This window comes from Penicillium concentricum (genome assembly GCF_028827145.1).
Source record: "Penicillium concentricum strain IBT 3081 chromosome Unknown utg000003l_segment0_segment0, whole genome shotgun sequence".
Lineage (NCBI taxonomy): Eukaryota > Fungi > Ascomycota > Eurotiomycetes > Eurotiales > Aspergillaceae > Penicillium > Penicillium concentricum.
This window is the reverse complement of record NW_026622756.1, coordinates 464,239-486,119: the sequence shown is the minus strand read 5'-3', so window position 1 is coordinate 486,119 and position 21,881 is coordinate 464,239. Positions and strand designations below refer to the sequence as shown.

The following is a 21,881-nucleotide window of genomic DNA, read 5'->3' as shown; positions in this document are numbered from 1 at the left end:
TGGTGTATGGTGCAACTCGTCTTACTGACTTTTCCTTTTTCTGTCAAATCTTTTCTTGCGAGCGGAAGGGGGAATATGGCAACTGTACGATTCAAGACCTCATAGCACAAACGTTTTCCTTTCGAATTTTTTTTTCCATTGCTTCTTTCTCTTCTTCCCAATAACTCTGCTAAAATTTCATATTTGTCGATGTTGAAAGATCCCGGATTCCCTTAAGACCCCAAATTATTCAATAGCTTAGAAAAACTCGAGAGTCCAAAGGTCACCCAGTCGATTATTTGATTCTCCCAGTCCCCCATGAACCACAATACTACCAGCATCAAGGACGTCCCCATCAAACCAACCTCGTGGATTAGGACGCCCATCTCCCTGAGCCTCAACCTTTGTCCATAACTTGCTCTCAACATCAAACAACCACACATCACCCAACATCTTTCCCGCACCCTCATGTCCCAATGAACTGGGATCCCGCTCACCAAACAGGGTAATCAAGTACAGACGACTAGAAAAAACAACAGGAAATAAGGCCGCCACACTCCGCGGCGATGGCCCACTCACACCATCTGAAACAAACGAGTGCGAGCTCCACAGATTAGCTCCAGGCTCATAAACATCTACTCTACCGCCCTGCTCCCGCTCCCCATCAAACCCATTCATCCGATACAATCTGCCCTGGGCAAACGCAATAGACGTTCCACCGCGCGGGGGATCTGGCGCAGGAGCAAGCTCTGTCCATTTCTTCTGGGATACACTGAACGCCCACAGATCGGATAGACGGCCCTTCTCTGGACAGCCTGCGTGGATGAAGACGGTGTCTTTGCCGTCGCTGGCTGTGCAGTGGTAGCTACGGGCTGCTGGGATTGATGTTGGGGTTGGTGAGGATGGTGCTAGGAGTGACCATTTGTCGGTGCTAGGGTTGAATTCCCACATTCCGCCGCTTTCTTCTACTGGTGACATTGCTATGCCGCCTCGTCCGGAGAATAGGTAGATTTTGCCATTGAGGGTTGCTGACGCGGTTCCTACTCGTGGTGAGGGGGATTGGTCGGCGGGTGGCTTGGTGGATAGCGTTGCGGCTATGGGATAGGTTAGTTGGATGTGCTGGTATCGGTTTTGAGAATTTTGTTCTCTCAAGTAAGTCTGATATTGCTTGTGAGCATGTAGAGAAACTCACCATTTCCAAGTGAAACAATGTGGATGTTATTGTCTCTGGGTTCACGCGGCCGCAACTCCCCGCCAAAGATGTAGATCTGTTTGTCAATGACGGAGACTACTTGAGAGGATCGCTGTAGGATCTCCGCCTCGACAATCTTGGTCCATCTTGCTCGAATGACTGCCATGGTGATGGAATTATAATGAGCGCTTTGATGTTGGAAAACGTGGGGACTGTAGGGGTCTTATACGTGCTTAGGTCAATACTTTGAGGATGCTGCTTTCAATTCAAGGTCGTCTCATTGGCCCTCGCTTTGTTGAATGATTGGATGATTGAGGCTATGCTCTGACTTTGTTGAGGAGAGGACCTTGGTGGTTATGAGCCCATGCTGGGCCTTGAACATCTTCGTTGTCGACTTTGTAAATTCACATTTAACGCGTGTCACGACTTGCTGACAATGAGGTGATATACAAAAATAAAACGACAAAGAAAAAGCTCAATCCTAGATCTGTACAGAACTAAGTTGCAATGACTATTTAGAATTCTCACGGCCAATCGCTAAAATACTCCGTACACAGTCGGTTCCTTTCCCAGAAAAAAAGACTAGAAGACCCCACGACAGAAGGCTTTATATATTACAAATATCTTTCTAATAGAGTTGGCTCGGCAAATGTTACGGCGACGGCGATTGCCGGCAACCCAGAAATTCCCAGTCTCATCGTACAGCCATTTCAATCTTCAAAGTCCGCATAAAGCCATGGATCCTGGAGTAGTTCCTTTGCCGTATTTCGTTCTTCTGGGTTCCATTTTATCATTCTTTGTACAAACTCAATGAACATCCTCTTATCCTCATTTTGTATGTGATTTAGTGAATCTTCAAAGTTGAAGTTTGATGGTGGAATAGTCGTGCCTTTGAATTGTCCTATTGAATTGAGTCAGCGAACCTGCGAAACCATACAAGACAATAATATACTCACTATCGAATTTGGAAAAGAGATCAGTTCTTGTTCCTTTGTCTAGAAGTTCCTTCGGAGGTAGACCTAACAATGCAGAGATATGGCCAAGATGGTTAAGCTCATCATATTCTTGAATTTCGAGGTGATCAGCCTCCTCGAATAGCTTTTATATGGTAATGATATAATTCTAAACATATCATGACCCCTAAGCCCCAGATATCGACACTGTACGAATAGCCTGCACCCAGAATAACCTCTGGTGCTCGATATATTCTGCGACCATCTGGGCAAGTCTTCTGCGGTAGAGTATGTTCGTGCTCATCTCTAGCCGATTCTGACAAAATAGATGGATCCTCAACTTTGATCATTATATTGTCTGATTTCAGATCTGGGATCCATTATTTTAACACTTCTGTCACCGACAAACCTTTTCCGGTATATCCAGAGGGGTTCATGCAAAGGCTCAAATACAAGAATGAGATGTCTCCCCGAACCGTGCTCTAACGTGAATGAATCGAGAGGACGCCTAACGAATATCCAACCCTTGTGTAGAGGATTTGCTTCAGAGATGTGTTTTAGAATGTCTAGTTCAGATTGAGTAACGTTTTCTCGAGAGTGATGAGCACTGATATTTGTCTTGAGAGCAACATATTTCTTTTTTAACCAGCGCCATCTGGGGCAAGGGTTAGCAGAGGCTACTCGAGATGCGTGGGGGGTCTGTGGAGAACGAATTGGTTTAGATCCCGAGCGAGCCAGGTAGTTGAGTTACTACCATTACCGAGTTTCATTGCGAGTTGATACTGGTCATTCAGAACGCACCCTAAACGTGCGGAACAAAATTGTGCAGGATCATAGTATGGCGTACGTTCTTCTTCGATGGGTTCATTCACTGGAAGTTTGGGAGCGACCCCCGGTGACAGTGGCCAAGAGCGATGTTTCAGTGGCCAGGCCGGGGATATGGCTCAAGATTGGAAAGCCATGAAATCCCATCAGATATTGAGCTTGAGCGAATGCCAGGGAATTAAAGAGCAAGAAACGGAGAGGCTGGAAAGCTTGGTAGAATGACATCGCAGCATGCAAATCAACCTGAAATGTATATCTTTCGTCCGTGGTTTTCGTCCGTCCCTTTTGGATCTGTAGGGAATCTATGAAACCATTGATATAACATATAGCTATGAGGGTATGTACTCGAGTGAAAAGGAACTAGCCAACAATAAATATGCCGAATCCCTACAATCTCCAATACATCACCTCCCTAAATCGCTTCATATAGGATAGCAATACTTTGAATGCGAGATTATAAATGGCATATGCATGACACCGTTAATTATGTGATTCCAACTGTAAAAACTCCAGGGCTGCTTACCAGTTCACCCAAACAGTGCATTTATCAGCATTTCCCATGTCAAACGAATATTGCGTGCTGAATCTGACAAATAGCACTCACCCCGCAACATAAACTATATAAAGAATCCATTATCATCCCCAAATCTGATTATTATCCGCTCTAATCTCGATTAAATAACCCACCATGGCATCTGCAGCTGTTCAACTTCCCAGTTCCCAAGGCTCTCTGCTCTCAGAAAAGCCCGGGGTCTCCGTCTCCGAAAAGCCTCACCATGTCCAAACTACACTCAACTACTTCAAAGAGAACGAGGATGGCTCTCCCCCAGCGCCAGCGTATGTTGGCAGACCAGAAACCTACGACCGACCTGTGTATCCTCTCGCCGCCACTATCCACGACATTAGCGGCCACGAACTTGACTACAAACTAGATAGCCATGGATTCCAGCTCTACTATCACGAAAGCCAAGAGAAAGAATTCCTAGACGATGAGAAGATCAAGACGGCATACTACGCGGAAACAGAACAGCTGCTCAAAGACGCGTACCCAATCCTGAACCCCCAAGATCTCTTTAAACAAAACTAACAATGATCCGCATAGCACCGGTGCCTCCCGCATTTTCATCTTCGACCACACCATCCGCAGACCCCAAACCGATAAATCCATCGGTGCCCAGCTCCGCGGACCTGTACAGCGCGTGCACATCGATCAATCCTACAGCGCATCCAAGAACAGAGTCTCCTTCCATCTCCCAGACGAGGCACCCGAGCTTCTCAAGGGCCGATACCAGATCATCAACGTCTGGCGTCCGATCAAGACTATCCTGAAGGATCCATTGGCTGTGGCGGATGCACACTCAGTCCCAGATAGTGACCTTGTACCCATCGGGCTTATATACCCGGACCGTGAAGGCGAGACTTACTCTGTCAAGCCGGATCCTAATATCAAGTGGTACTACCGCTATGGTCAGACTCCGGACTTGGTGACGCTTATCAAGTGCTTTGATTCTAAGCTCGATGGAAGAGCTCGTCGTGTGCCTCATACTGCTTTTGTGAACCCAGAAACGGAACATGAGGCCGGAAGAGAGAGTATTGAAGTGCGGGCGTTGGTTTTCCATCCTGATGACCGTGACTAGATTGTATCTCCAGAGTGGATTTGGGTTGTTGTCTTGTATATTCGTTTCGCATTGCTTTGGAAGAACCAGATTGATATGCTACTGCTGATTATTGATTTAATGATATGATGAATTACTACCTATGAATATCTTGCCCGCTCCTTTTGCAAATCGAATCAAAGTCCCAATTGAGAGTGAATAAGTATGACCTAAGACCAAATAGTGTACCGATATACATCGTCTACCCCCACGCTGCAGGGTCTGATCGACACCCCACAATACCCCAGAGGCTTGGCTTAACTACCCTTCTGCAAACTGGGGAGTATCAATGTAAATGTCAACAATGAAATAATGGCTCTATATAATTATTAAACATGGTCTAAATTATTAATACAAACATATATATCCAATCCCACCTTATTTCTCCACAGCCTGCTTCCAAGAGCTGGCAACCTTATTCCAATATTGTTCAGGATGAAGTCTCATATGGCCGACATGCGAGGAACCCTCAAACATCTCAAGATCAACCGAGTATCCCAACGTCTTGGCATGAGCAACATTCTCCTCCAAATCCTTGTAACCAATGATATCATCTTCCTTGGAGTAAAGGTAAACTCTGCTAGACTCGGTCGTGACACAGGCCTTATCATTTATGATGCGATCCGCCCACACACCGGAAGGCACCGCGCCGCGCACGACTCCCCACAGGTAGTTCGCCCAGAGGAAAAGATACCACATACCATGGGTCATAATGAAAGGCCAAGGGAAGTATTTGGCCGTGCCGACCGCCATGGCACGCGACCATCTGATAACCTGAGAGGCGAAGTGCAGACTTCCAGGCGTGGAATCCAACACCATGAGCGGGTGGGGGAATGGCTTGTCTGTGCCGTGGCGACGCTGATATGCGATAATGGTAGCGGCGGCGAAGATGGCGCCTGTATTTGACATAGCGTGTACGAGCAGACGTTCCTTTTCGTTTCCGTCGCCGGTTGGCGTCGGGAAGACGGTGTCGATGACTGGCATCATGGCTTGAATTCTGGCTTCCTCGGGTTGGTTGGTGGCTTGGAAGGTGCGCGATAGGACCACGATGATCCGCGCAGATGGGTAGAGCTCATGGTAGCCGTCTGAATATTTTGTAACGTGTTTTGGCATGCCGTCGCCCCAGCCGGAAATGAGGATTGTTGTTGGCTCGTCGGCTGGAGCTGGCTTGGCCTTTTCGTGGCCATTGCGAAGGTATACACGATCAGATATCGGGGTAAAGCCCGGGAATGGAAGCGGTTGTGGAGCCATTTTAGAAGTTAGGCTGCGCAAGGGGATAGCCTTGATTTAGTCTTAATTCAAAGGTTGAAGTCTTTTGTTGGCTACGTCTGGTCTTGTTATATGCCAGCCATATGAAAAAAAAAAGATGAAAAAAGAAAATCTCCTTCGGTGACCAAACACCCGATATGGAACTTATTCCGGTGCAGGCGATATAACATTGGTCGATAACAACGGTTGAGCCAATCTATTCGTGACATGTGGGGCCGTTGGGATTAGAAAGGACTTGGCGAAAGGAATTGGTTGGATACCTCGGTAATTGCCTCATTGGGCGGATTCATATGAATGCATAAAATAAGCAGAACGAATGGACAACTCTTGATTATTTCTAGGGATGCTCGTAGAGACTAAATGTAGTATCCTCTAACTGATCATTCAAACTCCAAGAGCATTCCTGTACCTGTACCTGATCTACTATATGCATAGATATCAGATCTATGCATAATTCTTGTCTCCACTCTGGAAAAGCCAAAACCTTATCCCCGAACCAAACCCGAAGTCCTGGAGACTCCACCGCATATAACCATGAACCCCTTGAACCCTTTCTCTGGTATTCCATTCAAAGTTATGTACATAATATTTACTTAAGCCTGTTGAAGCTTGAGAAGCAAAGCAGAGTGCCGCTAGACTCAACAAACCTAATAAGAATAAGGTGTCTCGCCCGAGCCATCCCCAGCATGTTCAAATTGACTAGGCCATAGGAACAATGCTACCCTGGCCGTCCTTCCCACCCTAACCTGGCCGAGGGAATTTGTCACCTCGTTTTGGAATGAGTGCACATAAAAATGTCACCCCAAAGAGCGCAATTCCCATGGCCCAATTGCCATGCAGATCATCAAGATAGGGGCCTTGACGAAGAAAAGCAAGACTCAGGCAGCCACGCCGCCGATGGAGAGGTTAATGTAGAAGCACCAATACTAAGTAGCATGTTGCGAAAAGGCGCCTCCAAGTAGAGGTCCCGCAATACTCGCTACACTGAATGTAGACCCCAGTAAGCCAAAGAGTATGAGACTTTCTTCGGGGGGCGCGATAAGGTTGCAATGGTGTAGCATCCTTGAAAATTAAATGCAGTCAAACCAAGCCTGAGTGTGACCGATGCGTGAAGCACGGGCTTCGTTGTGTATATAACCCGCTGCGTCGCATGTGAAGACCTAGAAAGCGAGCTACTTCGTCCCACGGTGCTCGGTTCCCGAGCGGACATTTGGAGGACCAGCCTGCGCAAGAAGAGCATTTGAATATCTCAAACTTGTCAAGCCAACCAGAAACAGTGATGGGACAGCGCCTCCAGAATTCCCAGGTGGGATCACCAGAGCCTTTGGACATGAACTCAACTGATACCGCTAATGGTACTGGCAACTATCAGTCCTTGAGACATCATTCAGGAGTGGCTAAAGCATCCATCAGACCTACTTGGCGAACCTTCAGTTCCAGCGAATTCTTCGCGGCCCCCAAAACAAACCCTTCCCAAGATCGGAGACAATCCAACGCTCAAAGCAGACGTACCTTTCTCACGATGATCACGACAGCGGACCCGGCTCACTCGCCGCCCCAATCAACCGAAATGACAGTCTCGGTACAAGCGTTACGCGACCAGCCTCGGAGTCCGATGGACCGTGTCAGGCTGAATACTACTCGAGTATTATCCGTCGTCTCGCCTGGCTCGAGCATTCTCGCCGCACCAACGAAGAGCCCCTAACAATCGATGTGGTCATGGCAGCCGAATGGGAAACTCGCCTGCTCAAAGAACAGTGGTTTACACGTGGTAGGGATATACCTAAGGACGGAGAACGTCTTTCTTCACGCTGCTCCAGCCTCATGGCTTTGACCTTGCTTACAGAATGTGTCGTCTCGCCTTGGGGGGATATCTTTCACACTACATGGCCAATAAACTCCAGTCCCGCTTCCCCCAGTGGAACGAGAAATTTATCGGCTCAGCAGTCCACTGCTCGCTTCGGGCGCTCTATCCGTGACACCTTCGATCGAAACTTCACTTGTCCTGTTCCGAAGGCAAATTGCGATCAATTTTTGGGGATATTCAGGTTGGGCAACGAGGCCAAACCACGAGCCATGAGGTGGATCTTGCGGCGTTGGATTCGGAAACTCTCGGCTACGTTGGTCGATATGAAAAGGTTTGTGGGGCCACGAGGTGTCATGCAAAGATCTGAGAAGCAGATCGACGAAGACCTCCACCACCGGGTGGAGTTCTTCCAAGGAAGAGTGGAACTGGTGAAATAGGGACTTAGACTACGGCTCTCTCGATATAGCTGGTCTAGTGTTGATATGTGTATTTTCTCGGTCCATAATAAATTCATGAACTTGTATACGCATCTGGCAAAGAGAGACCATAACCCAAAAGGTTGGATTTATTACTGTAGTGAGAACCATGTAAAGAGGGTGTCTTCTCTAAGAGTCCGTGGGTAGCAAGTACTGAGAGTTATGTAAAGAGGATCTCTTCTCCAAGAGCCACCGCATGGGTAACAAGTAGTGAAAAGACTTCAGGATTCAAGGCGTCAAGGTGTTTCAAAAATTCCCAAGCGTGCCAGGAGCCCGCTTGAAGGGGTCAGTTGATACTTTTCAACTAGCAAAACCACGATCTCGGATTTCTCCTCACTGATACGTGTAAAGCCCGTGCACAGGGACGGAGAGGAAAAAGAAGAAGAGGAAGAAATCTGGGGGCCAGCAGGTATTTATAATTTTCCGACTGCAGGCGTCGACTCAAACGTAGGTAGGCAACGCGCAACGCGGGCCTTTGTTTACACAAAAAGTAGGTAACGCAATATATGGATCCTTTTCTTTTCGATAAAATCACACGATCAATGGCACTTAATCCCTACGCATATCCCACGAAAAGCCTCGAAATGTTATACGTCAAAGCTACTCCTGGTGAAACACAGTGGCTTTCTCTTTGTCAGTCTCATCAATGTGATCTATCCCACCAGGAGCTAGGTGTTTTCCATGACGACCGATCTGGTGCCAAGGCAGATCGAACAATGTCTCCATTGACTCAAGACTTCTTCCCGCGGTCTCAGGAACAAAGAACCAAACCCAGAGCAGACCCAAGACGCACACCGCGGTGCAAAATACAAAAAAGCCGTAATTGCTCATCGCGATGATCATACTGGGAACAGCCTTGGTGTTACCGAATTGATTCGCAAAATGCGTACACATCACAATCGACGAACCAAGGGCGCGCAGCCGACTGGGATAAATCTCTGCGTTGACCAGGTATTGGAACGAGTTCCAGCCGATTGCCCATCCAAAACCAGAAAGATAGATTGCTGCGACTGCGCCGATACCCGCACGCTTAGCAGAGCCCGTTATCGCACTTGCATTATCCTCGGTGACATGGGTCGAGGCAGGAACCTTTGCCAGATAAATGGCAATGTAGCAGATGGTAAGGGCCTGCAGGATAATTCCTGTGTAAAGGGAACGACGACGGCCGAGGAAATCAATAAGAAAGAATGCGGAAATATAGGCGGAGACAAACTTGACAATGCCCAGGATACACGTGGCGAAAAGCTTTTCACTTTGGCCGGTTTTTCCAAGAGCTGCGAAAAAGCTGGTTGCATAGATGGTGATCGCCGATGCGCCGGACCATTGCCCAAGCAGTTGCGACATCACGCCCAGCATCAAGCGATAGCGATTTGCTGGGATCGTGACTAGTTCCTTCAATTTCCCCCAAAATGAAGATCCATGAGTGCTTTCTTGTTCGCTCTCTAGTTGACCGCGAACTTCGAGTATCTCAGACACGATGCTTGGATGATCGGCTGGAAGTTGACGCAGTATGCAAAGATTCTTGAGAGCTTGTTCATGCTTTCCCTTCATAGAAAGGAAACGAGGAGTCTCTGGGACGGTCCAAGATGCAAGGAATATGATTCTGATATCAATGATCTTGTCAGTATAACAGAAATATGGTAATTCTCGTGGAACTGACTTACCCTGCAAAAATGATGTGAACAGATTGAGGAATTACCCATTGAGACCGAGAAGAATCGGAGATATTCTCAGAGCAGCCCCAATTCGCAAAGTAGGCAATCATAACACCAAAGTATACGGCACCAGCAAAGATATTAGTCAACATACCCCGAATCTCCTTCGGTGCAACCTCTGCTAAATACGTCGGGCCAACCACAGTGGTCATACCAACGCCAATACCGGCAATCAATCGGCCAGCAAGAATTTGTCCAATGCTGCCAAAGCTGGTAATGACAATCACAAAGCCGACGGCCCATATAACTGTGAGAGCCTGGAGTGTTCTCACACGACCGATTCGATCACACAAAACAAACGCTAGCAATGCACCGCCAATTGACCCAAGCTGCAGCATACTTGTGATATTTGATTCGCGGTTGGCGATCTCCGATGCAGAGCCCACGTCTAATGGAAACTCGCTTTTGAAGCTGTTGAGTGAGATCATGCCGCCGACGAGACCCTCGTCGATTCCTCTGCCCGCTCCGAGAACACCTGTCACTCTTCTTTAGCACTGCGCACGGAAGGGTCAAGGGTATGCGTACCGAAGATTCCCACAGACCAAAACAGACGGCGATTGAAGACCTCTTTAGGAGTGCCTGTCATCCGCAGACGATTGAGAAACCCCATGTTAACGGTAGTAACCTATATCAAGCCTCTATAGAAATATATCAAAAAGATGTGAAGGTTATCTTGGCAGTAGACGGAGTTGAGAAATCCAGCAGAATTGAAACAGCATCTTTGCGCTTTTATACCCCCCGACGTGGGACAGTCTCTTGACAGTCTCTTCGAGTAACAGAATTTCATATGCGGGGATTGAGAGGGGTCATCAATCGGCCGCTCAGACCGTACAATTTGCACTAAAAGCTCAAAGGAGAACAAATAAGCTTACATTACTACCTTCGGTCTATGTCCGAAGGATCTACCAAGTGCAGAATCCACAACGATATCATGGCGTATACTGCCCATTATCGTTGGTTTACCGTAGCCTTGGCGAGAATATTTAGATATCTAGCGTGGTATTCTCCGCACAAGCCATGTTTGCGGGGACTACGGGGGATGATAGTCCGGGTTTACGGGGGTTGGTGGTCCGGGGAAGAATTATCTGTGGCCGGCATTGCGGCTACTCTCCTTGATCTCAGTATGTCTCCTCTTTTAACTGCTAGGCAATTGACAGGACTCCGTCTCATATGTGCCAATTTCTGGAGTTTGACATAGCGCTGGTTGATGATATTACAAATTGATAGAAATAACACCCTGAAGACAATTCTTTACGCTTGATTTTACTATGCAGACCAGAAAGATTCTTGACTTGATACTTTTGATGCTCAGTGTAGAGGGTGTTGTTGGATGGCCCAATCTCCCATCTCTTACTAGCAGACAAGTGATTGTTTGCTAGACGTCAGGGTATGAATACCCGGCTTTTGATGGATTGATTGATTGATCAAGATTTCTTCTTTCTCCCTCTCCCGTAGTCATTAGCTGTAACAAGCTCTTTTGCGCAAAGAGATGATGCGGCGATGGCTCGTCCATCACCATCTTGGTATGTATGACTCTACCCAACCCTCTCTCTCGCTGTCTCAATTTCAGGGTTTCGTTTTGACTCATAGACCCCTCCGATGTGAATATCATGGAACTGACTCAAAATCCTAGCCGTGAAAGCCCCCATTACCGATTCCAACATTGAATTAAGAACTGCAGCAGCGGTGACCATTAGCTGGGATGTCACCTGGCCAGGCCGCTTCTTGGCAACCAAATTCGCCGCACGATCCACATTACTTGCAGCAAGGAAGATATAGCCAACCATCCAGGGCAATTGGTTCTCCTTCTCAATCCAGCCTGCCCCGAAGATGTCGCAAAGCTGGTCTGCACAAGCGTTTTTGATGGTAGTCAAAAGCAGCCAACAGGTCGGGTGCGTTACGAAATATTTGAACGCAATTTCTGCTACCTCGCCTTGTAAGGCGAGTCGGAGTTTGAGGAGCAATGTGTGTGCGGACATAAATCCATAGGATTCACGGCCCTTACTCCCTTTGGAGGGGTTTCAAACAAGGACCCGGGTGATAACTTTCATCATGTCGTAGGGGCTGTCATTGTCAGTACCTGCTCCCCACTGGGCTTTCTCCACAATAGTTTGTAGATCTGCTCGTGTCATATTATTGAGGTATGGGGAGAGATATGTGTAGGAGTGAAATTCTCTGTCATTCAATCTATGTGAAAGCAGGGTATTTATCCCCTGATGAACTAGCAAATAAACTAGCAAATAGACGCTCAGTCTGACAAACAAACATAAGGACAGTCCGAAGACGATCCGAGGACGATCTGATTCCAACACATATCAATCTATCGGGAGCCATAGCAAAAGCGTTGCTTGAGCATAAGACCGACAGATCCCTTCTCAGTCAAGCCTTTCGGACCGTTCTTCAAGGCTCGTGGACGTCCATTTCGACGGTTCTTAGCAAAGTTTGTCGCCGAGTATCCCATACTGAGGCAAAACCGTTTGATGTAATCATCCGGGGTTTGTGGCGGCGCCCCAATCCAACTATGCCGCTGAATAGCTTGTAAAACGTCCAGATCAGCCCATCGTGCCGTGACCAATCTCTCCTGTCTTAAAGCGTTGTACAGATGAAGGGGGTACAACACGCAACCCCAGGCCCCGACGAAAGTAGTCCCTGCTTCTTGATACAACATTTTGAGGCTGTAGAGCAATAGGCCACAGAAAACCGGATGCCATTGGAAAAGACGGAATGCAACCCCGATAGGTCGACGTAGGCGCTTCTCGTGGACCTGCAATGGATCCGTTCCGCACCAGTAAGACATATTCGCTTGGATTTATCGCAATACTTTGTCGTTTTCCCGAGGCCAGGTCTCGACACGCACCCTGTCGTGCCATTCCAGATTTGACTCAACATAATTGTCCATACACAACGCGCGTCACTGCAGCTCCCAGAACGATCGAGAAACCTGATTGTGTAGAACATGGTGGATATCTAAAAAATACTTGCACAGCAAACACCAGCCAGAATGGGTGTTCTTTGTTGCAAAAAGCCAGCTTCAGGCCACGCGTCAACTCATCTTCTGCAAAGTTCTCCGTGGTATGGAGGGCGAGGATGTAAAATTCGGGAAAGGCCTCCCCTAGTATTTGCTTATCTTCAACGAACCTTTCCCTCGCGGACTTTGTTTCGGGATCGCTTTCAGGGTCGTATATTCCATAAGTGGCGGGTTCGTAAGTTGGAGGATTGTGCATATCACATGTCGCTGCGGTTGTTGTGAAATCTCGGAGAAGCCGCCAAGGTAAGATGAGTAGGTCTTGTGTTTGACTGTAGATTTTGAGGTTGAAGCCGTCACCAGGACTTTCTTCGTAGTGGGGATCGCTAAGCTGCTTGCAGCGGGCAATGTAAGATGCTTCCAGGAGTTTCTCCCCACTGCCAGGTTTATCAAGTGCAGGTTTCATCTCCTCTTCCATGCGCCGTAAGAGATCGATAGCGGTATTGGTAGTTATAGAAGCCGAGACAAGATCCCAAACTCCCTCCTTGTATCCTTTCCATGTATTTTCGATGATGTCCCTGGAGGTGTTCGCATCCTGGCTTAATAAGTGGAACATGAACATGATATCACGACGTTCAGGGGCCATTTCAGCTTCAAGGTCGGCTTTCGCTTTCATGTCGGTGGTTGAAGGTCCTGTAGTCGTCTCAGGCACCGCTGGCTTAGAAGCATCAGGCGCATTGAGGAAGGCTTCCAATTGTTCTTCCAATTCCAGGTTCTCGAATCTATTGGCCAGCGACTTCTCCTCTTTTCCGAATCCCGAAGTATCAGCTTGTCTCTTGGGCATTAGTGGGGGCAGGGTTTCACGGACCCGCTCAAGGACCTCCACCAAGAATCCGTGGCTCTCTTGGGTAGCCTCATCTACATCCTCAAGATCATGTTTCCCGAATTCACGGGCGTGCAGAAATGGCACTGTCGAGTGCAAGGCTGAAACTGCGAGAAACCTCCATGGGACCAATGGGCGGTTTGTTGTTGTATCGTGCGATATGTTCCGCAAAAGGGGTGAATTGCTTGACAGCGATGGTATACTTTTGCTTGTGGATGCTGTCATTGGTTGGGGTGGACTTTGGTGGAGCTTTAGCGGCCTTTCTGGCTTTTCCCTTGAGTCGACCCGTCGGTTTTGCCTTTTTGCCAGGGCCGTCCGCCTAGCCTACACCGAGAGACCACACCGCTTTGCGGTACTTGCCAACCATGTGGCTACAATGTCAGTATCTGTCTTGTATTGAAGGTACTGACTCGTCAAAAAGTCTGTCAACATTTTGGCTAGCTGTGCTGTGTTGTGAAATGTGTAGGAATAGAGGAAGGGTTTGGAGGACTGAGGTTATCTTACGGCAGTTCCAACGGCCAAGTGTAAAACAACTACATAGTTAGTCCTAGTTAATTAGCAAACAAAATATCTAGAGAGGTATCTTTTATATGACCTTCCCATACAAAAGGTACTTAGGCACATAGGCATATGAATTTTCTTCAAAGCGCACCACCGTAGTGGACTTACGCTTGGACTAGAATACTTCGATTCAATTATATATCCTCCATTTGATTGCTGTCTCAATCTATAGTTGAAGCAAATTTCCCTTATGATGTCATTATAGAAAGTTGTGCCAATGTGATGTCATTTCTTGACTTGCCAAAGAGAACATCGAAATACCTGATACCTCCATATTTTTGACTAGTCAAATATGCAAGGGCCAAACTTTGCCATGAAAGTCGCAATTCCCCGGCAACGGTCCACTTTCGCACCGTCATCCAACAAACGAGTCTCACGGGCATGTCAATCATGCCATCAGCGAAAACAAAAATGTAATGGCAGGACTCCAAGTTGTAGGCAATGTGAAGAGGCGAAGACTCCATGCATCTATCCGCTAAAGTCCCGTGAGAAAACAACAAAGTAAGAACAACCAGAACTCATCTATCTGCATTGCCGGATATGAAGTATTGCTTGACAATGACCAATATATCGATACCTATTTTGCATGCAATAAATTGGGACATGAGCTAAAGCCACTGCTAGGCAAATCCGAAGTTTGGAGGGGAAAGTGCAGGATTACGAGACTACGTTGAAAGAGGTAGTAAAACAGGTCGACGGCCAATCTGCCGAACGCATTAAACATCTACTCCAGAAGGTGAGGAGTTTATCAAACCAAAGATACCCGGAATCCTGCTCTTTGACTAATACATCCACTAGTACAACTCCAATTCAGAGAATGCGTCGAATGGAATGCCAGATGCGTCTCAGGACCAGACTGGGAGGTCTAAGCGATCCAGTTCACCTTCTTCCATCGGGTCATTGGAAGCGGTAGATCGGGTTGAGGAAGACCTCAATTTAACGGAAAGCTCCCGGGCAACTGGATATATGGGCAAGAGCTCAGAGGTTACGTGGATGGGCCGCGTGGAGGAAGAAACCGAACTGCGCAGTCGCGATCAATCACCACAAGCCAAACCCGAAGATTATACCACCGACAAAGTCGCTCCATCCACGGTCAACTATCATATCGATGATCTGGGGATTGATGCACCCGGACCAGTACAAATGTATTGGGTGCCACCTCAATCGGTGGCAGATCATCTGTTTGAAACGTATCTACACGCAGTTCACCCGCATTTCCCTATCATCAACAAGACTCTGTTTTCCAGTCAATACAGGGATTTCTTCACTGATATATCTTATGCGGGTGATAGATGGATGGCAATATTGAACATGATCTTCGCCATTGCAACAGAATACTTATATAACAGTGATGAAGCACAACGGGGGGATATCAAAGACCATCTCTTCTACTTAACACGAGCTCGAATGCTAAGTATGGGTGGCGATAGTCTATTCCAGCATCCGGACCTTGAGCAAGTGCAAGTAGAGGGGTTGGTTGCATTCCACATGCTATCTACAAACCAGATTAATAGGTGAGTCCATTGAGCCCTTTCCCTTACCAATTGAATCTAATAAATGTAGGGCGTGGAGAATCTCGGCTTTAGCAATTCGGTCCGCCATCTCCCTTGGCATCAACCTGAAAAGCAGTTCGCTGAAAATGTCAGGTGTAGCGAAGGAGATACCCTGCCGAGTGTGGTGGTGTCTTTACACGGTTGAACATAAGCTGGGCTCGATGACTGGTCGGGCAACCTCTATTTCGACCAATATGTATACCACTCAACTACCCCTCCCCTTTGACGAAGATCATTTGTCGGAACCACCAGCTTCAGAGCTTCTTGATGACCTTCATATGAGAGAGAAACGCGTGAACATGGCCATGACTAGCCCACACCTTCGGCATCCCGACCGTCAGCAGACCGAAGAAGCAAAAGCTGGGCGCTCGTGGCTTCAAAGCCTCCCAGTCACTACCAGTCTTTATTTCCTATACCTCTGTGATCTCACAGTTCTGAACCAAGAAATCCTAGACCGCGTCTATTCAGCAGAGTGTGCGACAATATCATGGGAAGAGATCAAGGCCACCATTAAACGATTGAAGGGAAATGTCGATGCGTGGTTATTAGCTCTTCCACCCGGGCTGGACTTTACTTCTATGAAAGATGAAAATCAGCAAACATACTGGGCAAAGAAAAACCTGGCATTCCACTATTATAGCACACGAATCGTGCTAGGTCGTCCATGTCTCTGTCGGCACAACCCAAATCGGAGTAAAGAACAACAGAAACGTCTCGACCAGCGGGGATTTAGTCACGACACGGCTGTGATGACTCTGGAATCGGCCATGCAAACGCTTGATTTGTTGCCCGACGAGCCGAATTCTGCACATCTATATCAGTTCGCCCCGTGGTGGTGTTTCCTCCATTATATCATGCAGACAGCAGCAGTGATTATTCTGGAGCTGTCGTTTGGCTGTGTGCACATGAAAGACCGAGAAAGCAATCTGGTTCAATCAGCAAAAAAGTCCGTCCGGTGGCTTTACATGATGTCCATGCATTGCACGGCATCATATCGTGCATGGCAACTTTGTCAAAGTGCAGTTCGCCGGCTGGTGTCTAGCATGGGATACGACTCCAGCGACATACCAGCATCTCCGGATAAGCAGAGTGACGATCCCTTTGTTTATTCCGCTGGCCTCGCAACGCCCACACAGCTTAATTCAATAATAGCCAGTTTGCATGTTTTGCCTTACAACGGTCAAGATCAATCGTCAACTCTTCCCGATACCGATCATGCTGTGGATCATTGCAATAATGACTTGGACCTCCCGGATTCTTTGGCATCTGGATTTTTATCCATGCCAAATACCCAAGACCACACTGGAGGCGATGCACATTTCCCTTTGGACCCAATTAGCGAAGCGTTCATTGGTTATTTCTTCCCTTCGCTTGACGGAGATGACAACCTGGGCGGTGGAAAGCATACATTCTGATTTAAGTGCGTATTTGTCCGGAGACGCTTGAACAATATGAATCCCGACGATGGGCATCAAAATCGATATGCTAGTCCGCTAGAGCATCTCGTGTCATGAGTGAATGTGTTGTCGGAGGCCTAGAGATGGAAATCCATGATGACTAATGGCAGATATGCTGAATAGGAATCCTGCAGTGTATAGGTCAATGAGTTATAGGCAACCGCTATAACATATTTGGTGAATACACAACTTGTGCCAAAGAGTAGGCTAGGCCGAGCCTGAAATGCAGAAGCCCTGAATGAGCATCGAAAGGTGTGGCTATAAAGCGTAGTCGAGAGGTATGGTGATTGTAAAAAGTAGTATGAAGATGCATAATGATAGTACCTCAAATAGTACCTCAAGCCCATAACCTGTCGGGGGGGGAGCTATAGTGTACCTTTTTTTTCAATTGACGTCGAACTTTTGATATGTTTTGATATTCTAGCCAGGGGATACAATATAGATTCCAGAGAAGCCATACAAAGCATCCTTAGCCCTTACAAGGGAATATCAAAGCAAGATCCCATTACCTTCCTGGTTTAAAAGAACCGCTTCCACCAAACCTTTTTCTTGTGCACTTTTTTTTCCTGCGATTTCACAAAATAAGCCCCCGCTATCTTGATGACATATGATGGATTACGGGATAGAAGCATGGAGTTGAGCTCATCTGCAATCTGTGCCTGCTCTTCGTTAGTATGTTCAAACCCTCTGTCGCTTGCACAACAGCCACAACCCCGCGCGCAGCAACCACCTCTGGTGATGTAGTCCTCGACAAGCTCCTTCCGAAGATACCAAATTGAATGTCTTCTCTCATCGTAGTTTCGTTTCAGCGGCCCTGGTGGAATCATCAATTTCTGGACAAAAGGTTCCGCTCGTTCTCGTTGTGGGCTCTTCTGATAGCATCTAGCTCATTGCGGTATTGTTCAAGTTGTTTCTCATCCTCACCGTGAAATCTGTATTCGGCGTGATAAGATTCGCGAATATAACCGCCTCGAAATCAAGGTAGGAGTTATATCGAAGACGCCAAACAGGTTCTACCCACCATAATTCACTCAGTCCGTACTTATGCACTGGTTTAAATGCCTGCTGAGCTTCAAACATGTGGTCGTACCCCTGATTACTCATGGCGTCGGACTTTGGAGTGTATTTCGAAAAAGGAACATACTACATGCGTGTTAAGGATATGAAGCCATTTCTGATGGATAGAAGTGGGTTGAAAGAAAAGATAAGTGAAGTTAGGGAGATAACACAGCGTATGTGGTAAGACCGTCGCCCAAACGGGTCTCGAACACATTTTCCGGTTCCCAGTGCTACCTTTTTTGGTTTATGAATATATTCTACGTCCATGGATCTAGATTTGACTTTTCAGGAAGCAAGCTTGAGTTGCACAAAAGGTACAAGGTTGCAAAAGGCAATATATGTTCTAGTTTATCCACACTGTGCTAAGTATCCAAGAAATATATATACAAAGGTCGGGTAACTATCCAGCCCCAGTTTCTGTCTCTGGAACGATCAGTATTCCTGCTGATCGTTCCAGTAAGTAGTCCCAGAGTGGACTTCACCAGTAGGCTCAAGGTTCCACCTCAGCACCAACTTAACCCACTGCAACAAGTGACTCGCAATCTTGACATGTCCCACATCTGTAAGATGGTTCTTGGGGTTAATATCGTTATGTTGCAGAAGACCCTCGGTGGGGAAATAATAGACGAAACCACGGTCCTTGAAGTGCTCATTGACCTGCTTGGTCTCTTCTTGGTAGTAAGTGCTACCGACCCACTTCTTGCCTTCTTTGGTGAAACTTCCCCATTGAGACTGTTGAAGTTAGGTTTGAGTTCGATGCAGTGAAAATGGTAGATGGAATAAACACATACCATGAGGAGGATGATTGCATGAGGCCAGTTAGAGTGGATATCCTCTACCAACTCGACGTAGGCATGGTAGTAATCTCTGCCGGGGATTTCGTTGGGGTGGCGGTGATCGTTACCGCCCATCTGGATGATCACAAGATCGGCCGGTTGCTCTGCTTTCACGTCCCATTTCTCGGGGCTGTGGTCGTAGATTGCACGTGCGCGAGAGCCGGGGTCGGAGGCGCGGTGCCAGTACCAGCCCTAGTAAAGTTGTTAGTTGATGGTGGGTTTCCCAGTGGAGATGGGCAGTGACATACTACGCCACGAGAACCGCCGTTGTAACATTGTTCATCCGCGAGACATACGCCCGGATAAGCCTGTGAGACTGTGTTAGAACATCTGGAATTCAGGAATTCAGGGATCCAAGGAGCGGACTGACTGTGATGCCATATTCGACATTGCCCAAGCCGTTAGCGAAGAGGAAGGACCACGAGGAGACTGTCTCGTAGGTGGCAAATTGCCCAGATGCAAGACTTGGGAATGGTTAGTTACATGGAGAACTAGCTGGCAAGATGTGAAGACTCACGAGCCGCCAATGATCTCAACTCTCTTTCCGAAAGTCGGGGCTTTGGTGATGACGGCGTCATTCGCGACAGCTACACCAGCGATTTGGACTGTGTGGAGGGTAAGTAATGAACATAGTGAAAGACGGGGGGAGACTTATCCAATGCCCCAATTTGTCACTACAATGCAGTTAGTATCTAGATTGCCGCTGGGGTTTGATAGAACGCATACCTCTCATCTCAAACACATTTTTATCGATGGGTTGATCACCATCTTTGAGCTCTGACCATGGTCCAACAAATTGATATGTTGAGTCGGCAGTGATATTAGAGAATTGCCAGTCGAGGGAGCCCACCCTGTCAAGGTTTAGAATGAGTACACAAAGAGGGAGGGTTATACATACCGGTAAGCCACTAGAACACCTGTGTTGGTGTTTGGGCCGAAATGGACAGCAAGCTAGGATGATATCAACACGTGGGCCTTTAAGATCAGAAGGGAAAGGATGTACATACCTTTTCCCCAGAGAACTCGACTTTGATTCCCGGTGCACTGAATTAATTAGTAAAGGCGATATAAAACTATAGACTAAAGAGTGATACGTACGACCACCCTATCCAAGGTTAGTATTAAGGTTAAGACGGGAATCCGGGGAAGAGGAGCCATGGGGAAGAGCCCTGGAGGAGCCATGGGGAACATACAAGAAATGTGCTGGCTATCCCAACGACCTTTGTAAGATATCTCCGGCGCATCCGCTGGATAGTTCCTCCAAGAATTGTCCAAAGTCACCGGTTGTAACTGGCCTGGATACGCATTCTCTCTTACTTGACCATTCTCAAGAATAGTGGCCCAGGCGACCAAGGCCCATGAAAGAAAAGCCGTAACTATTCCAATTCGCATTTTGGGAGTGACAATGTTCCTACACAGATGCTTCTGTTGATCCAGTTACCATCAAGTTCTCCTGACTAAGGGGTAAATTTAGACGGGTCTTAATGCGTCAAACCAAAATTGCGTGACCCTGGCCACCCGAACGCCAAGGTATTGTAATTTACATTACCACTGACAGCCCTAGAGAAACCATATCTGATCCAAATTTCGCTTGCTTAAATCCTTTTCGAATTAGAAAGTGGGTACGGGGGTCCACAGAGGCGTTATACCAGCTCTAGAACTCAAGTGGCTAAGTAAACCCTCGAATACGTATGTACGATGTCAAACGTAAATACCTATCTCCGAGTATTAGTGATTAGTGACGGGATATGTATAGACGCCCCCTGCACATATCATATTATACATACAGGGGAAACTATTAACTTCTAAAGCCGATCTTCTCTAAACCAGAGTTGGAACCTCGGACTTTCGATTTCTGTCAAATAAATGGGTCGCCAAGCACCGAATTATTCCCATTCGATCAGATGACAGTTGCGGAAAGGAGATCCCCATAGTTTCACTCGGCATCACGTTTGCTATTACCCTTTGAACCTCATACGCTGCTTTCTTTGTTGTGGTTCAAGCAGAAACTGAATAGCCTAGGAATACGAAAGTTGGTTTGGACTTAAAATAGCTAATTTCAGTCTACGTTATATATATTGTCATTTGGTCGGAAGGTGTTGTACAACGTCGAGTGTCATAATCGTCAGTTTCAAAATTCTAGAAGGACCCATTCTTTCACTAGTCTAGGAGGGCGACGGGACCTGAATAATTAATCCCACAACTTAGGACTGGGAGCCAAGAGTTTCCGCTGCGTTATTGGTCGAATAGGACCTCATTGAGTTACGATGTCTATTTAAAACCCCTTGAACATTTGAATCAAATAATTGCGGTTACATTCCAAAAAGGGACGGAATGTTATCTCTGCGTCTTGTTCTCTTGGAGTGAAATTATTGCTCCTAGTCACCATTCCTTGAAACAGTGTCGGACGTGATATTCGGGAAGTTCGGAACAGGCGATCTTCAAGATCGCCACGGACTCTGAGTTTCAGAAAACGTCTACAATATACTCCATACAACTGTACTCCGTACTCGCATAGATCAAAACCCTTTCGTATCTGGCGGGAAATAGGGGTAGGTTTCAATCAAATTCCATCCCTTCCGTAAAGTAACGCCCAAGCCCGAATTTCAAAAAAGTAATTCAACTCGAAACACCATCTTCCGATTTGCCGACGGTAGTACTTGGCCAATTAAATCCGATACCTGGACTCCGTGCAT

The 21,881-nt window shown here is 47.1% G+C and overlaps 10 protein-coding genes across 10 annotated transcripts; 3 read left to right on the top strand and 7 right to left on the bottom strand.

Moving 5' to 3' along the window:
• Positions 1-237: 237 nt before the first annotated feature.
• Positions 238-1,337, bottom strand: N7517_008041 (Kelch repeat protein; the record flags this gene model as incomplete). Its single annotated transcript, XM_056725771.1, has 2 exons — positions 238-1,073; positions 1,172-1,337. 2 exons carry the CDS (start codon positions 1,335-1,337, stop codon positions 238-240), a joined length of 1,002 nt encoding a protein of 333 aa, XP_056576622.1.
• Positions 1,338-1,881: 544 nt separating this feature from the next.
• N7517_008040 (uncharacterized protein) lies at positions 1,882-3,240 on the bottom strand (the record flags this gene model as incomplete). Its single annotated transcript, XM_056725770.1, is given in 6 exon segments — positions 1,882-2,072; positions 2,128-2,269; positions 2,310-2,494; positions 2,517-2,779; positions 2,806-2,995; positions 3,015-3,240. Coding segments are annotated over 6 exon segments (1,197 nt in total), but the record flags the coding sequence as incomplete, so codon positions are not given.
• Positions 3,241-3,637: 397 nt separating this feature from the next.
• On the top strand, positions 3,638-4,586 carry N7517_008039 (uncharacterized protein; the record flags this gene model as incomplete). Its single annotated transcript, XM_056725769.1, has 2 exons — positions 3,638-3,993; positions 4,052-4,586. The coding sequence occupies 2 exons, from the start codon at positions 3,638-3,640 to the stop codon at positions 4,584-4,586; spliced, it is 891 nt and encodes a 296-aa protein (XP_056576620.1).
• Positions 4,587-4,982: 396 nt separating this feature from the next.
• Positions 4,983-5,855, bottom strand: N7517_008038 (uncharacterized protein; the record flags this gene model as incomplete). The annotated part of the gene is made up of 1 exon (XM_056725768.1): positions 4,983-5,855. The coding sequence occupies one exon, from the start codon at positions 5,853-5,855 to the stop codon at positions 4,983-4,985; it is 873 nt and encodes a 290-aa protein (XP_056576619.1).
• Positions 5,856-7,225: 1,370 nt separating this feature from the next.
• On the top strand, positions 7,226-8,117 carry N7517_008037 (uncharacterized protein; the record flags this gene model as incomplete). The annotated part of the gene is made up of 2 exons (XM_056725767.1): positions 7,226-7,228; positions 7,287-8,117. 2 exons carry the CDS (start codon positions 7,226-7,228, stop codon positions 8,115-8,117), a joined length of 834 nt encoding a protein of 277 aa, XP_056576618.1.
• A 639-nt stretch (positions 8,118-8,756) lies between these two features.
• Positions 8,757-10,481, bottom strand: N7517_008036 (sugar porter family MFS transporter; the record flags this gene model as incomplete). Its single annotated transcript, XM_056725766.1, has 3 exons — positions 8,757-9,759; positions 9,821-10,346; positions 10,397-10,481. The coding sequence occupies 3 exons, from the start codon at positions 10,479-10,481 to the stop codon at positions 8,757-8,759; spliced, it is 1,614 nt and encodes a 537-aa protein (XP_056576617.1).
• Positions 10,482-11,406: 925 nt separating this feature from the next.
• Positions 11,407-11,850, bottom strand: N7517_008035 (uncharacterized protein; the record flags this gene model as incomplete). The annotated part of the gene is made up of 1 exon (XM_056725765.1): positions 11,407-11,850. One exon carries the CDS (start codon positions 11,848-11,850, stop codon positions 11,407-11,409), a length of 444 nt encoding a protein of 147 aa, XP_056576616.1.
• Positions 11,851-12,191: 341 nt separating this feature from the next.
• Positions 12,192-14,151, bottom strand: N7517_008034 (uncharacterized protein; the record flags this gene model as incomplete). The annotated part of the gene is made up of 4 exons (XM_056725764.1): positions 12,192-12,635; positions 12,850-13,754; positions 13,807-14,038; positions 14,095-14,151. The coding sequence occupies 4 exons, from the start codon at positions 14,149-14,151 to the stop codon at positions 12,192-12,194; spliced, it is 1,638 nt and encodes a 545-aa protein (XP_056576615.1).
• A 669-nt stretch (positions 14,152-14,820) lies between these two features.
• Positions 14,821-17,248, top strand: N7517_008033 (fungal specific transcription factor domain-containing protein; the record flags this gene model as incomplete). The annotated part of the gene is made up of 4 exons (XM_056725763.1): positions 14,821-14,825; positions 14,905-15,016; positions 15,079-15,794; positions 15,844-17,248. The coding sequence occupies 4 exons, from the start codon at positions 14,821-14,823 to the stop codon at positions 17,246-17,248; spliced, it is 2,238 nt and encodes a 745-aa protein (XP_056576614.1).
• A 1,533-nt stretch (positions 17,249-18,781) lies between these two features.
• On the bottom strand, positions 18,782-20,577 carry N7517_008032 (SGNH/GDSL hydrolase family protein; the record flags this gene model as incomplete). Its single annotated transcript, XM_056725762.1, has 10 exons — positions 18,782-19,081; positions 19,141-19,377; positions 19,434-19,493; positions 19,556-19,649; positions 19,703-19,790; positions 19,912-20,036; positions 20,084-20,136; positions 20,193-20,229; positions 20,284-20,290; positions 20,379-20,577. The coding sequence occupies 10 exons, from the start codon at positions 20,575-20,577 to the stop codon at positions 18,782-18,784; spliced, it is 1,200 nt and encodes a 399-aa protein (XP_056576613.1).
• Positions 20,578-21,881: the final 1,304 nt, after the last annotated feature.